Source organism: Nilaparvata lugens, chromosome 7 (genome assembly GCF_014356525.2).
Source record: "Nilaparvata lugens isolate BPH chromosome 7, ASM1435652v1, whole genome shotgun sequence".
NCBI classification, from domain to species: Eukaryota; Metazoa; Arthropoda; class Insecta; order Hemiptera; family Delphacidae; genus Nilaparvata; species Nilaparvata lugens.
The window spans coordinates 17,854,829-17,868,213 of NC_052510.1; the positions used below are offsets into that span (position 1 = coordinate 17,854,829).

The 13,385-nt window shown below is 34.6% G+C and overlaps 2 protein-coding genes across 4 annotated transcripts in view; one reads left to right on the forward strand and one right to left on the reverse strand.

Annotated features, from left to right (window-relative positions):
* Positions 1-13,385, reverse strand: part of LOC111047271 (cytochrome P450 4C1-like) — a 437,563-nt gene that overhangs the window by 134,439 nt on the left and 289,739 nt on the right. The window lies entirely within an intron of this gene.
* Positions 1-13,385, forward strand: part of LOC111050493 — a 117,581-nt gene that overhangs the window by 46,019 nt on the left and 58,177 nt on the right. For 2 of the 3 annotated variants that reach the window (XM_039432226.1, XM_039432227.1), the window contains exon 1: positions 10,562-10,673. The exons of the other annotated variant lie outside the window; for it this stretch is intronic. In XM_039432226.1, the coding sequence (XP_039288160.1) occupies positions 10,613-10,673 (61 nt within the window). In that variant the 5' untranslated portion in view covers positions 10,562-10,612. Of the gene's footprint in view, positions 1-10,561; positions 10,674-13,385 lie in introns of those variants that run through there. 3 annotated transcript variants of the gene reach the window in all.

Consider the following 13,385-nt stretch of genomic DNA (forward strand, 5'->3'; position numbering starts at 1 on the left):
TAGATTTGCAAAGCATTATGGGTTGCGGTTTCCATGGCTACTGCTTTGTGATTGGCTGGTGATTCTTGATTGGCTGGTTGTAACTAAACTTTTTCTGATCAGATATTACTCGTGAACAAAGCTCTTTTTGTTTGATGTGTCAAATTTCACTATTAAATAACATTGGACTAGATTTTTTCTGACCAGTTCTGAGCATGCAGGCTTGTAGCGCTCAACATAACCTTTAAAATGATACCAATAACTCGATTTTTATTTTTGTAACAATATATTTTTTGAACGCTGCCTCCTCATATAATTTATATCATCTACACAGAAAATCATTTTGTGACCTTTGACTCTCAGGATTTCATTTATATTTAAAATCCAATTAGAAAATCCAAGTTTTTTTTCAAGCTACAGAATGGTGTGAATTACGAGAGGAGTTTACTGTTTACTGAGTAACTACTGTTATTATCTTCACCACGATGATGAGACAAAACGTACCTTCATTATGTAAATAAGAGATATAAGCAGGATCTGAATTCACGAAATACTTGCTGAGGCAGGCAAACATTAACCTAACCCTAATATTACCAAAGTCGATATATTGAACATCAAGGTATGAGGTTATTCAACAGAAAATAAAATTCAGTTACAAAAAATAAGGGAAATGCTTTGAACTGTACTAATCAGTCGAACGAAATCTGTCAATGATCTATTGCATTCACCATGATACCATGTTTTAAAAATATCAGAATCTTTTTGAACGTTCTCCAGATGTTATGCATTTTCGGAACGAGCCGAACAAAATTCAGGGATATAAGTTGAGATCATACCACTGGTAAACTTCACGGTTCAACTATCAATCACTCTGATATTATGAGTAGGTGATAGAATCTTTGAAACAAACACAAAATTTCTGCTTCAACTCTTCAATAGATACAGCATTATTTAAAATATGAAGTAGAATTGAACAGTTTCCAAATGACACGCAGATGTCAGTTTGGAAACCATGCACACAGAATTCATGGTTTACTCTCATACGATAAAATTAGAACATTGAGAATACGGCTGGATTATTTTCCTTCAATTTCTATCATGCATTTTAGATTAATGAATTGAGTCCACAATGAAGGCAACTGATGAACCACTGTTATCAACTATTGTGAATCAGTGTCATTGTATATTAGTACGACTACACATAACACAAATCATGATTTATATAATTATAAGGTATATGAAATAAAGTCTTCCAAAAGACAATGCAAGATTATAACTATACGGACAAGCTTCTTTTGAACGTATAGTCCGGGCGCAAATGTCATTCCGTGGTCATTTTTGGGTAACAGCCGTGAAAGATGTCTCTATTTCTTCGTTAGGTCTAGCATAATGAGGATCGTGATGATGATAAGTCGAAATCACAGGCAAACACCTCGGAAACAAGATGGCCGCCAAAATTTTCAGGGTTTTGCTACATCGCTTGTATTTCAAAAACTGTTCAAGATATTCGACCGTTTTTTTAGACGAAAGTATTTTAAAAATCTTTCTCTACAATTTATGTTCAGGAAAATTTTCCTCTAAAAGGCATATTTGTTTAGATATAACCTTCAAGGCCCAAAAAAACGTTTTTTTCTAATTTCATTCCATTATAACTTTTTTTGTGCAAGAGGTACAGAGAAATTTTAAATCCATGGAATTTGGAACGTTTTTTCAGCTCTGGAGAAAGAGATATCTCTTAATGCGCTGTACGTCAAAAAATGAGTTCTCCAGCGCCCTCCAAAGAAAACCCTGCACGGAGTGCCTTATTCATGTCATTTGCGCCCGGACTAGTATACGTACAAAATTTTACGGTTTTCGCCATTCATTCTTCTTGAAATTCTGTATCGGAATGATGTATCGCATGACCACCTTCCTATTAAAAAAATGAAGTTGCATTCAAAATGGCGGAATATTCCAGATGTGATAAATCTTTGAGAATCTGGAAAAGCTTCTCATAACCTGTAGATTCTCAAACAAATACGAAAGTTCGAATCGTAGAAGAGATCCCATTCATGGTGTTACTTACGTGAAATAATGTTCATCGTGGAGCATATCAATCTTCAATGAATATTATTATTTTTCCGTTGCTTTCTGAATCAAAACTCCATACGTGCAATAAATACAAACGAGCTTGCAGAGGATAAGCCCTTCACAGATGGAGAGCCGATAAAGGAAGAATTCTTTATTTGGAGTTATTGTGAATGTGTGTGCGAAAAGGATGAGCAGAATAAAGGAGAGACTTGAGAATAGAAGACGAGGGGGAACATGAGGAGAAGAATGAAGAGAAGGAAAAAGAAGAAGAGTAAGAGTGTGATGAGGAAGGGGGTAAGAATAAGTGAGGAGGAAGATGGTATAACATGGCATGAGTGGCTTACCTCCTCCGTAAGGACTATTCTGTTCTGCTCCCACAATAAAGTGAGGAGAAAATCCGTATGGAAGGTTTTCCAAAATGCTTGCTCAGTCTGGTGTGGATAGCTCTTTGTGAATTTATTATTCTCTCATCGAAAAATGCTGTGGATAATGGTACGATTATAAAAACCCTGAGACATCCTCTCATTGATCGGATCAGATTTTCCCACGACAAAATATTCCGTAATACAGTAGTATCAAATCGTGAGGTGCTGAAAATGAATGTATTTGATATTGTATCAACTTTATTTGAGAGCAAAAATTGTAAAACATGAATTTAAATCAGCCTATCAAAAATGTTATTCACATTCACGATACTCACATCAAAGTGATAATAAATGATAATGGAAATTTTACAATAATTAATAATGATCATGATCTACTAATAATATCACTTTTGCAAAAAAATTATCATTTGAGATAGGAACATCGAACCAGATTAGAATTTGTGAAAATTCAGGAAACTTGATATAATATTTTTCATCATGTGGTACAGATTACCACGGATAAACTTCAGATAGATTGCTTTTCCATCCGAAAACTATCAGAAAAGCTCTCTCAAACATTGAAAAATGTCAAGCAGTGATGAGTAATAATATTTTCACTTTATTATTTTCAGGTTACATGCTAGTGTGGAATTATTTAGTGGATTTCTCCATAAATGCTCGGAATGGTGTTTACACAGGCCCTATAAGTTGTATATATAGAGTGAGCAATGGAATCTTTGATGATGTGACATTAGTGGACCTACAACTTTGGGTACACAATTTTCATTCTTTATTTTGATTCTCTACAAACTCCATCACTATTCCTACTTACATCACTTATCAATTTTTCACTAAAATGGTCAATATCGAAGTATTCGTCTACTACGTGAGAGAAGAGAGAGCATGGGAGATATAGCAATGAAAGATTACCATTGCAAAACATGCAAGAATAGTTCAGAAATCTATATAAAAAAAATGATGCCTCAAATTTTGACATTCAATAACTTTTTCATGTGCGCATTATTTTTTTAGTTGTGTTCCTTATGAGCATGACCAGGTTTATGGCCTATCAAATTTATAATCCGACTTCAGGACTCTTTCCTACGGTCCTTCAAAATTTACATGTAATCCTTATAGGAGAAGATTTGTGAGCTGGCCACACACAGAAATAAAAATCATCTGTTAGCCTATAATCATTGCGTCATACAACAGCCGTCGGTAGATAGTAGACAAGAGTGTGTGCTGCTCCATAACCGCCCATGTATTTTATTCTAAACGACCCGACTAAAAACAAAATGACTGTTCTGTGTGTACCATTTGGAAGTTCGACCTCAGGTTAACCCTGGACTACCACCTTCTTCACATACACGGAATACCAACTGGGGTAACTGGGTCACCCCAACAAGATTTCTGTTTTATATCTTTATTCTATATTTTTTCCATTAATTCATCTATGAAATGCATTACAAAAGCTTTTAATATAATTAAAAATAAATTTCTTTTGTTGAAAAATATGTTTTCAATCAAAAACTGACAGGACAAAAAAATTGGGCATTCTATCAAATAGATGTAGGGGAAATGTTGTTAAATAATTAAATTATGGCTATAGAGAAGCAATTTTTTCAAATTTAGATTCAAGTCATCATTATGAATCAGGTTTGGCGAAAAAATGATAATTGGACATTAAATTTATACCTTATGCATTCCGATAATGGATGGAATATACCAAAAAATTGCATGACATGGAATACCAAGCGGGTAATAGAGTTACCCCAAGGATAAATCAGCTAATAATGAAAAAATAAGAGGAATGAAATGATTTTATGAGAAAGAACAACTAAAGTGATATGTTTTTAACAAGTACTCAAGGTTTCAATGAAATACAACAACATTATCTACAAAAAATAGGGAAAATGTGGGTGGGGTAGTCCAATTACCCCGCTTGGTAGTGGAAGGGTTAAAGACTTACGTGCTCTAAAGACAGTGCTTTGTTTCGAATGATAGTGCTGTCTTCGGTGTTCAGAATAAATTGTTTTAAGTGAATTATTTATTAAGCAGTTGGAAAATTGTCTATATAAATAGAATGCCGCGTCGCGCCTCCTCAGGTGTGCATCCAGCTAAAGTTTGTCATGAGATGCATTTAACTATTCGGCAGTACGAAGTTCGGCGGGCCAGCTAGTAAGAAATAAAAATCCAAGTACCCTTTCTTTATTTCTATTCAAGAGTAGCCCTAACGAAGAGACTAGAATAGTTCAAATGGATGATGATTATTAATTTATTTTAGTAGATCTTGACGACAGCTTCAGTGCTCTTTCTTGTACAATTCTAATTTTCTTCAAACTGTATCACTGTGCTCGTATTTTTCTTTCCGGTTACTTTTCAAAGTTTTTCTCCCAAATATTCAATTATGTAGCTTGATTGTAAACTCACATTGCCAAGAGGACTGTGGCACCGACTTGTGAGCCCGACAGCTGGATGCCACAAATTGAATTCTACAGTAATCCAGTTGCGGTATGTTGTCGTGTGGTAGGAAATGCACCGGACATTTATATAATATGTAGCAGCTAGCAGCGTGCACTGTACAGATGGAATCCGTAGACAAAGATCTTCTTGTGCCAGTGGAGAAATTCAGCAGAACCGCAGCTGAAAGCCAAGAGGAATATTTCATCGTGTTAAGGACAGTGCGAAGGCTCAGTCAGCGCAATGCTGTAACTCGGGCAGAAAATTACGAAAACCCCTCGTCTGGAATTCATTTCCCGCAAGCTCTTCATGACATGTTTCATATTTGATGGATGAACTGCTATGAGTTTTGTATGACCCAACCAGCTGGGTTCATTTGTAGATTTGCTGACTTAATAATTCCAGTAGTAAGGTTGGTTATTTTTTTTAAACTAGAAAATTCCTTATCAAATCCAAAAAATCACTTAATCATTTATTTTGAAATTGGAATGGTTGTAAAAAGAATAAATGAGTTGAAACGTTTGTACAATTAATACAGAATGAAAAAAATATGAAGAGCAATATTAATTGTGAAATTTATATGAAGAGAAAAATTGAATGAAGATTGAGTAGCATATGAGCTGATATATCGAGTCATACATCAACACATACTACATCACTACATCATTAAATTTCATTTTCAGTTCTGATAACTTCATTACGTTTGATGCTTTGCATATTAGATGATAGAGAGTAGAAATCCCATATCAAAATGATCGGAAACCCATCATCCCATTTCATCCACATTTGTGTGAACTGGATACATTTTATCGATGGGATGAATAGTTACAAACAATTTGATCAATCGTGTATGCGATTTATTCCACTTTGATTTTTCAGAACTTCATAAACAATCAAAGTTTGCTGCTATCGTCCACTTGATTCCATTCCTATGAAAATCACATTTATTTTTAAAATTTATTTCAATTTTAATAATTACTCATTATTTGTGCTACATTGATTGATTCCTCAGAATTTTCCATCGTTTATCAATTTTTTTTTGTTAATATGAGCAGTTATATTGTAACAATTATTCAAATACAAATAACAACTAGAACTGCTTATCTCTCGAGTTTTGATGAAAGTTTATTCAAAAGTCAAGAAAAATTAGAAGTATTCAAAAATATATCTCTCCTATTCACTGGTTTCAGGCGTTCTGGAATGGAAATACAGCTACTGGAATGGTTCTAGGTAACGAATCAAAAGTTACTTAATACACATTATACAAATTACAGCTATTATAGTCCTTATTAGAAAAATATTGAAGTATATTCTCCTCAGAATATCATCAACTCATTGACCCGGATCGTTTGGAACCCGGAAAATGAATAGAAGACTTGAATCGAAGTGAACTGATTAAGTAACATGAATATGAATGTGCAGACTGCAGAGTCCTTCCTGGAGTTGGCAACTCATCTCGCAGCTATCATGCCGATTCAATTAATCTCTTTCACTTGGCGGAGCTTTGGGATTTCTTTCATTTGAACACTATCTCAGCGGAGCACTTAGATATCCGTATCACGGCCAGAGAGATAATTTCCTTGGAGACCCACTCTTAAGAATATCCCAGCCTGCACGCGCCGAGGATCAAAGCTCAGTATTATCATCGTTTGTGAAATGAGCACTTTATGAACTTGATGAGTTCAAGGAGAATCTTGGTGAGAGGAAAGACCAGGATAACGTGTTTTCCTGACTTGGAAGAGAGCCTGGGATTCTGAGCTTTTTTAAGCATTTAATGGATAACCGAGTAAAATTTGAGATAGTCATAAAGTATGGCTTTCGAACTATATAGAAAGAGTCTCAGATTATTGAATTAGATAATTTCTCATCAGTTAATCAAGAAGAAAAAAAATTCAATCTGAATTTAAAAAAAAAATTATAGAATACTCCCTGTTACCACCATCATTCATAACAGTAAGAATTATATCATTTTCACTATTTGTGCTAGTCTACTGGATTACTTCTGCTGAAACTTTCCATTGAATAAATGAATGCTGAGTGTTCTGGCTGGCTCAAAGAAAACAAATTCAATTTGTTAATTTGTTTCGTGTTGCGTCAAAAGGTAACATTCAATCTATAACCAGGATTAATACGACAGAATCTCATATTTAAACAAATATCTTAGGAAATCCTATGTCTTATAAAATTAATATAGATTATTTATTATGAAAAAAATTGATTGATCAGAAGCCCCAAACAAAACAAAAACTTTTTGGAATTCCAATAAATATGGGATAAGAGCACACAAATATTCTGAACAAATGAAACCAAATATTTTTATTGTCGTTCACAAATACAATCATGTATTGACAAAGTCCTGAAAACGGAGCATAGTCCCAATAATACGGTAGAATCCTTGACACGTTTGCAACCGATTTCTCCACAAGTTACAAGGTATCTCTCTATTTCTGGCAACACTCCTCGACAGACGCCGAAAGCCTCAGTGCATATCAGGTGATTGACAAGCAATTTACAACGCAGAAACATGTTTGAAAATTTTCAGCGTGTCACGCATCCATGGGGTTGCGTAGCGCACCCTAGATGACAGTAAGTAAACAACAAGGGCACCAGTGGGCGCGAAGGGAAGGGGGTGTTAAGCGAGGAACATGTTTGGAATAAAACTCTGGGGAATAGAAGCGGCGTTAAGGAGGTTGATTCAGTAGGCGGGCCAGCAACTCGCTATGTTCCCGGCAGCATCACAGCATCACAGCATCACAGCGTAGCTCGCTGTTCTGGCCTCTCCATTATACATCGTGAGTATCTTTCTTGTGACGGCGACAGCCTCTTTTCGTGTGACTTTTGCCAGTGCAGCGTCGTCACACGAAAGCTTTCAATGGTCTTTGCCGGCACTGTCTGGGGATGAGTTCAGAATAACGAAAGAGTGCACCTCACTTACTGTATTCTCCCCCGCTAGCATTACCCTTCAGCACTTCAGCAACCATCGGTACCGCCGTCTCATGAGCCCAATATTTGAGGGGTACTTTTGAAGAAGCAAGCTGAAATGCTTCAATAAGTTCCAATTTATATGAATATTCATTCGTGAAATCGATACAATGGGAAACTAGAAGCAGACAGACTCCAAAACTCCCTAATCGATGGAGGTTATATTTAAGTTGTGTTTTGGTATGACATCATCTGATAATGTATATATTATCAACAGACAGTTTCTTTCCGCTCTCTTAATTGACAGACATGACGTCCAGAAAATATAAATACGATGGGTAAAATAAAGATATACAAGAGAATATCCAAGAATATCGGAAAATAAAAACAGAAGAATATTCTGAAGGATGAGATGGAAATATACTTCATTGGGCGGAAATAGGACTTATTGGAACTTTTCCTCCAAACCTACCAAACAACCTTGGATGGTATACAAGTAGAAGGCATAAAAACAGAGAAGTGATATCATCTAATACGAATATTCAAAATATGTTTGAAGAATACCTGTATTTGTCTAAAGAATAGTGTTGTTGATATATTCTGGTACCTCTTGTTCAGCAGTCAGTTGGATCATAATCGAAAGCTGGTATTGGAATATCATGTACCTGATGCTCCATCAAACATGAAAACGTACAATACTTACATCAAACATACTACCATACAAGGAGACAACCACTGTTCATTAGTTATTACTAGAAGCCGTCTAGTGTTGCAGTAAGCTCTTCTGTATTCTGAAAAATAAGATTATATAATAATATTACATGTTTATTTTTAATAGTATTATCAAGCAATATTAGAATAATTAAAATATGTACTACAATGTAAAAAATGCATGTCATAATAAACTCTCTAAGCCGATACATGGACAAATTTACAAAAATCTTCTCAATAGAATGGACACAAAAATCATCTACGATCACATTATTAACTGTGTAGAACATTTTTTAGTGCACTATCCTACTTTATCAAGCGATCAATTTATGTATCATATATATAATACATATAATATATATATATATATACACACACACACACACACATATATATATATATATATATATATATATATATATATATATATATATATATATATATATATATGGTTGTGTGGTTATATGGTTATATGGGAATATATTTATGTTCAACGGATCTCGAAGACGGCTCTAACGATTTTCACAAAATTTGGAACAAAGTAGGTTTATGATATGAAGATTCGATTGCACTAGGTCTCAACCCTTGGATAACTCGCTGAAGGACATTAAAACGATAAATACGTCCTTGGAAAAACAGCTGGAAATTTTGTCGTCTGTCGATACCGTAATGGAAGAGAGAGAACGGGTGCATTTGCATGGGATCATCCAGCTGATCTCACGAGAAGAAAAATTCAGCAAGAGAAACTTATTTTCGTTTTTTTAGAAAACATGTTTACCTCAGAAAGTCTGAAATAGTAACTAGATGCTGTTAGTGATACAAAGTATATTGTAGCAAACATAGTATATCAATATCGGGGACCGATCTTCGCTCTGGAGTACAAAAGCATAAAAAATTTATCGCGAAAGAAGAAATTATAATAACATTCATACAGAAATGTTCTATCTAATTACAGTAAATTGAGTTTAATTCCCAGAGGAATGCAAAAATTCCCCTCACAAAGGCCCAGTTGCACAAAAACCGGTTAAATTTTAATCCTGATTAACTTCACGTGAACCAAATCAGAGAAGACCATTTCAAAAAGATGGATCTACTGGAATTAAACAGGATTGAAAATAGCCCGGCTTTTTTGTAACCAGCACTAAGTACCTGATTGAAAGATTACAAAAGTTCAACATCTGAGTCATAATTTTGACACAGTCCCACACTCATGAACTCGCTCACTCACTTCCATCACCAACAGACGACGATCTGATGTCAGTTGTTTTTCCAAGGATGAATAATAATTATCCTTTTAATGTCCTTCAGCGAGTTTTCCGAGGGATGAGACCTAGTGCAATCGAATCTTCATATTATAAAACTACTATGTTCTGAATTTCGTGAGAATCGTTAGAGCCGCTTTCGAGATCCGGTGACATACAAACATTTAAACATCTAAACATCTAAGCATCGAAATATCTAAACATCTAAACATATAAACAGAAGTTGCTTGTTTAATTGTATAGGATTTTAAATCGAATTCATAGTATATCTATTTGTGATTGATTATGTGTTTGTTTTTTGAAGAGTGAATAAATTATTATTTTGATGAGTGACAGTAGTTTAACCTAGATTTTGATTTGGACTGTAGTATAAATTTAAAAAGGGACAGTTACAGAAAGCCTGTTGTGCCTCCTCATATAACTGTAAAAGTAATTGTACGACTGAGAAAATGAATAAATAAATATAAACTATAAATTCAATCTTTCGTTACTAATTTTCTATGCTTTTACACTCCAGAGCAAAGCTCGGTCCCCCGATATTGACTAAATTATTAGACTGAATCTGTGCAAACAAGCCCACTTGAAGTGAGTCATCATCAGATCAATTTGTCTTAGCGTATGATATACCAAAAATGAGTATCAGCTGCAATCATTGGGGGAAGTAGCACATCTTAATTCATTCATTATGCTACTTGCGCCGTCAGGTGGTAAATAACACAGCATGAGTGTTGGTCACCGTCACGCTCCTGCGCATGCGTGGTAGGGAGAACAATACTGTTTTTCACTCTCAATGAAAACACAGTAGTTGCCTAACGTCAGTTTGTTTTTTAGTGAACAGTTATCATGTTTAGGTATTCATGGTTATCACGTGTGTTGGATATTATTCTTCTAGTCTTCTTGGAAGGTAGGGTGTCAAACCTATTGAATCATATCCCTGAACAGATTGATCAAATACGTAGAGAACATTTTTTAGAAACGACACTAGATTCACTAGACTAATGCATTATTCAACGTTACAATGCAATAAGATAGTAATTTGAAGAGTACTAGAGAAGAGCTTATGTTCTATGATATCAGTTTCGAGGATTGCTATCAATGCCTACTATTATTGTCACTATGAGCAAATAAAATGAAATCTATCCTTATTCACTTTGTCAATATTGTAGAAGACATTCTTGGAGTAAGACTCCTCCTAACTATTGAACTGAGTATTCAATAGCTATAGACTTTTTTCTTACATCAAAATATTTTTGATTTAATAATTTTGTACTGATCAATTTGATTCTCATTTTTCAATTCTGCTTAGATTCTGGAGAATGATAATAGAAAATATGATGAGCAATAATCATACAATCAAGCCTGAAATTTATCAGGTGTTACCTGAAAAGTTCTGAACCCAGATCTGAGCCAGTCAGGTCATTATATACTTATTTATTCATCTCTCCAGGTCATTAGTAATAACATCTTTTTCCGCTTGCGGTTCTTGTGAGTGGAACAAACAAACTCACATGAATAATTAACTCCCGTGTCGATAAACTCACAGTTAGCAAAGATATATTATAAATATTGTATCTCAATTAGCATCCATCCATTGTCAATTTTCGAGTTGTAATGGATCAATAATTAATCATACATTATTAATACTTATTGGTGTGGGCTCGTTTCAAATGTTGGATGTTTGAACAACACAAACCACCTACCCTAGTAGTTAATAACAATATGTGAATAATTATTTCATGAACTGTAAGTAGGCTTTTTCCTACCCTGGCCTACAATCGAAACAACAGCTTTGAATCATAATATTCATCGAGAGAGGTTGACCATTCAATGTTTTGTTTGGGAATGACAAAGCCGGCTCTGATTTTATAGAAAATAACGAATATCCAGAAGGGATTTAAATTTATAGTGTGTCACAAAATGTTATCGAGCATGGAAAGTAGAAAAATATAGAATTATTCCTATTTCTAGTTCATAAGGGTTTCATAGCGTGATACGAAAAAGAGATGATACTTATTCATTCTCAATCATGGAATTAGTGGATAGTTATTTGATTCCACTGATATATGTTCGCTAAGATTGTAGATAGTCCATTTTTGTGTTGAGTCTTACTAAAATCTATAGAACATTTTGGGTCACATCATTGTACTACCATTCAGAAAACAAATTTTTATGTTCTCAAAAGTGCACATTATTATAATTCAATCATTGATAAATGAGGATTATCATCCTTTTTGAAATTCAGTGATCATTCTTCATCAGTTTTACTCTCTAGAATTTCTCTGATCCGAGAAATGTGCAATCTCTATGTGGAACTTGAAATTGATCCAACTTTATATTCTTAAATATTTGACATTCTACATTATTATCGAGCCCTTTTTAATATAGTAATTCTATGTTTTATTTATTATCTAAATTCTTCTCTTGTCAACTAATCTCCATCAGTTTATTCTCAGTTCTTTATGAGTATATCTTATTCCGATTGCCTTTCGAAAACTAGAAGGTAAACTTGAAAAGTACTATCCAGTAGCTTGAAACCCACTTGAAAATGTTGGTTTTCCACCTCCCATGATCTACACAATGCCCACTCTTCCCATTGGATCTCATGTAGGCATCATCCTGAGCAACATAGAAAAAATAATTTTCATAATCCACGTGAATTCGCCCTTTTCAATCAGTTTATTTTTCCATGAGCAATTGATTTTTCAATTATTATGACATAAAACCGTCACTGTTGAAAGATTTCAACGAACCAAATTGAAAATCAACCACCTGTCGTCTACCAACACGAAGGTCATTTCTCTCTCTTACTCGTTTGAGCGAGTATGCATGTATACCGAATTCATGAAAATAGTTCTATATTGGAGCCACGAATCTATAAGCCCGTATTGCTAGTGCATATATCAGTCAGTTCATATCACTATAACTTGTATGATTAGTAGTGAGGCCTGCAACTAGTTTCAGGTTCAATATACCTATATAATTTTATATTCGAGTAGGCCTATGACTGAGACACGGTCGGCTGGTTATTCGAATTCATCATTCATCGTGCGATCGAAAGATAGGCTAATGGGTCTCCGGATGTCCGGAAGTAAACTTCCGGATCGGAACGACCGGACGGGTTAACTCAAGTGGCGGGCAAATGTGTCTGTGAAGAGTAGACGGTTATTATTTTTCAGTTGTGGAGTTTGATAGAGTAACTCTTTATTCTATCAATGCTCCTGCTTACAGTTTACAGCTCATCCAAGTGATGAGTTAATATGTGTCCTAGACAAAAAGTGATTATGTTCAAAGTTTTTGAATTCAGATGACAGCTTTAAGTGGAATACAAATCATACGAATGATTGGGAACTGAAAAATTGGCAACAGGCAAATTTCAAAACTGTTCCTTGATTGAATTTTTTTGGATTCACCCCTGGTTCCACTAACGTCTATAACATTTGTGTATATCACATCAGCAATCAATGATCAGTTATTTGTTTGCTTTACTTTATTCAATGAAACTTTGATCCTTCCCTGAAAACCTACAACTTTCAAGAGACTTAACCAACAAAACCAATCCTACGAAAAACAATAAGAGCAGTAGAAGACGTCATTAATCAGCGATCCATCACTTAGA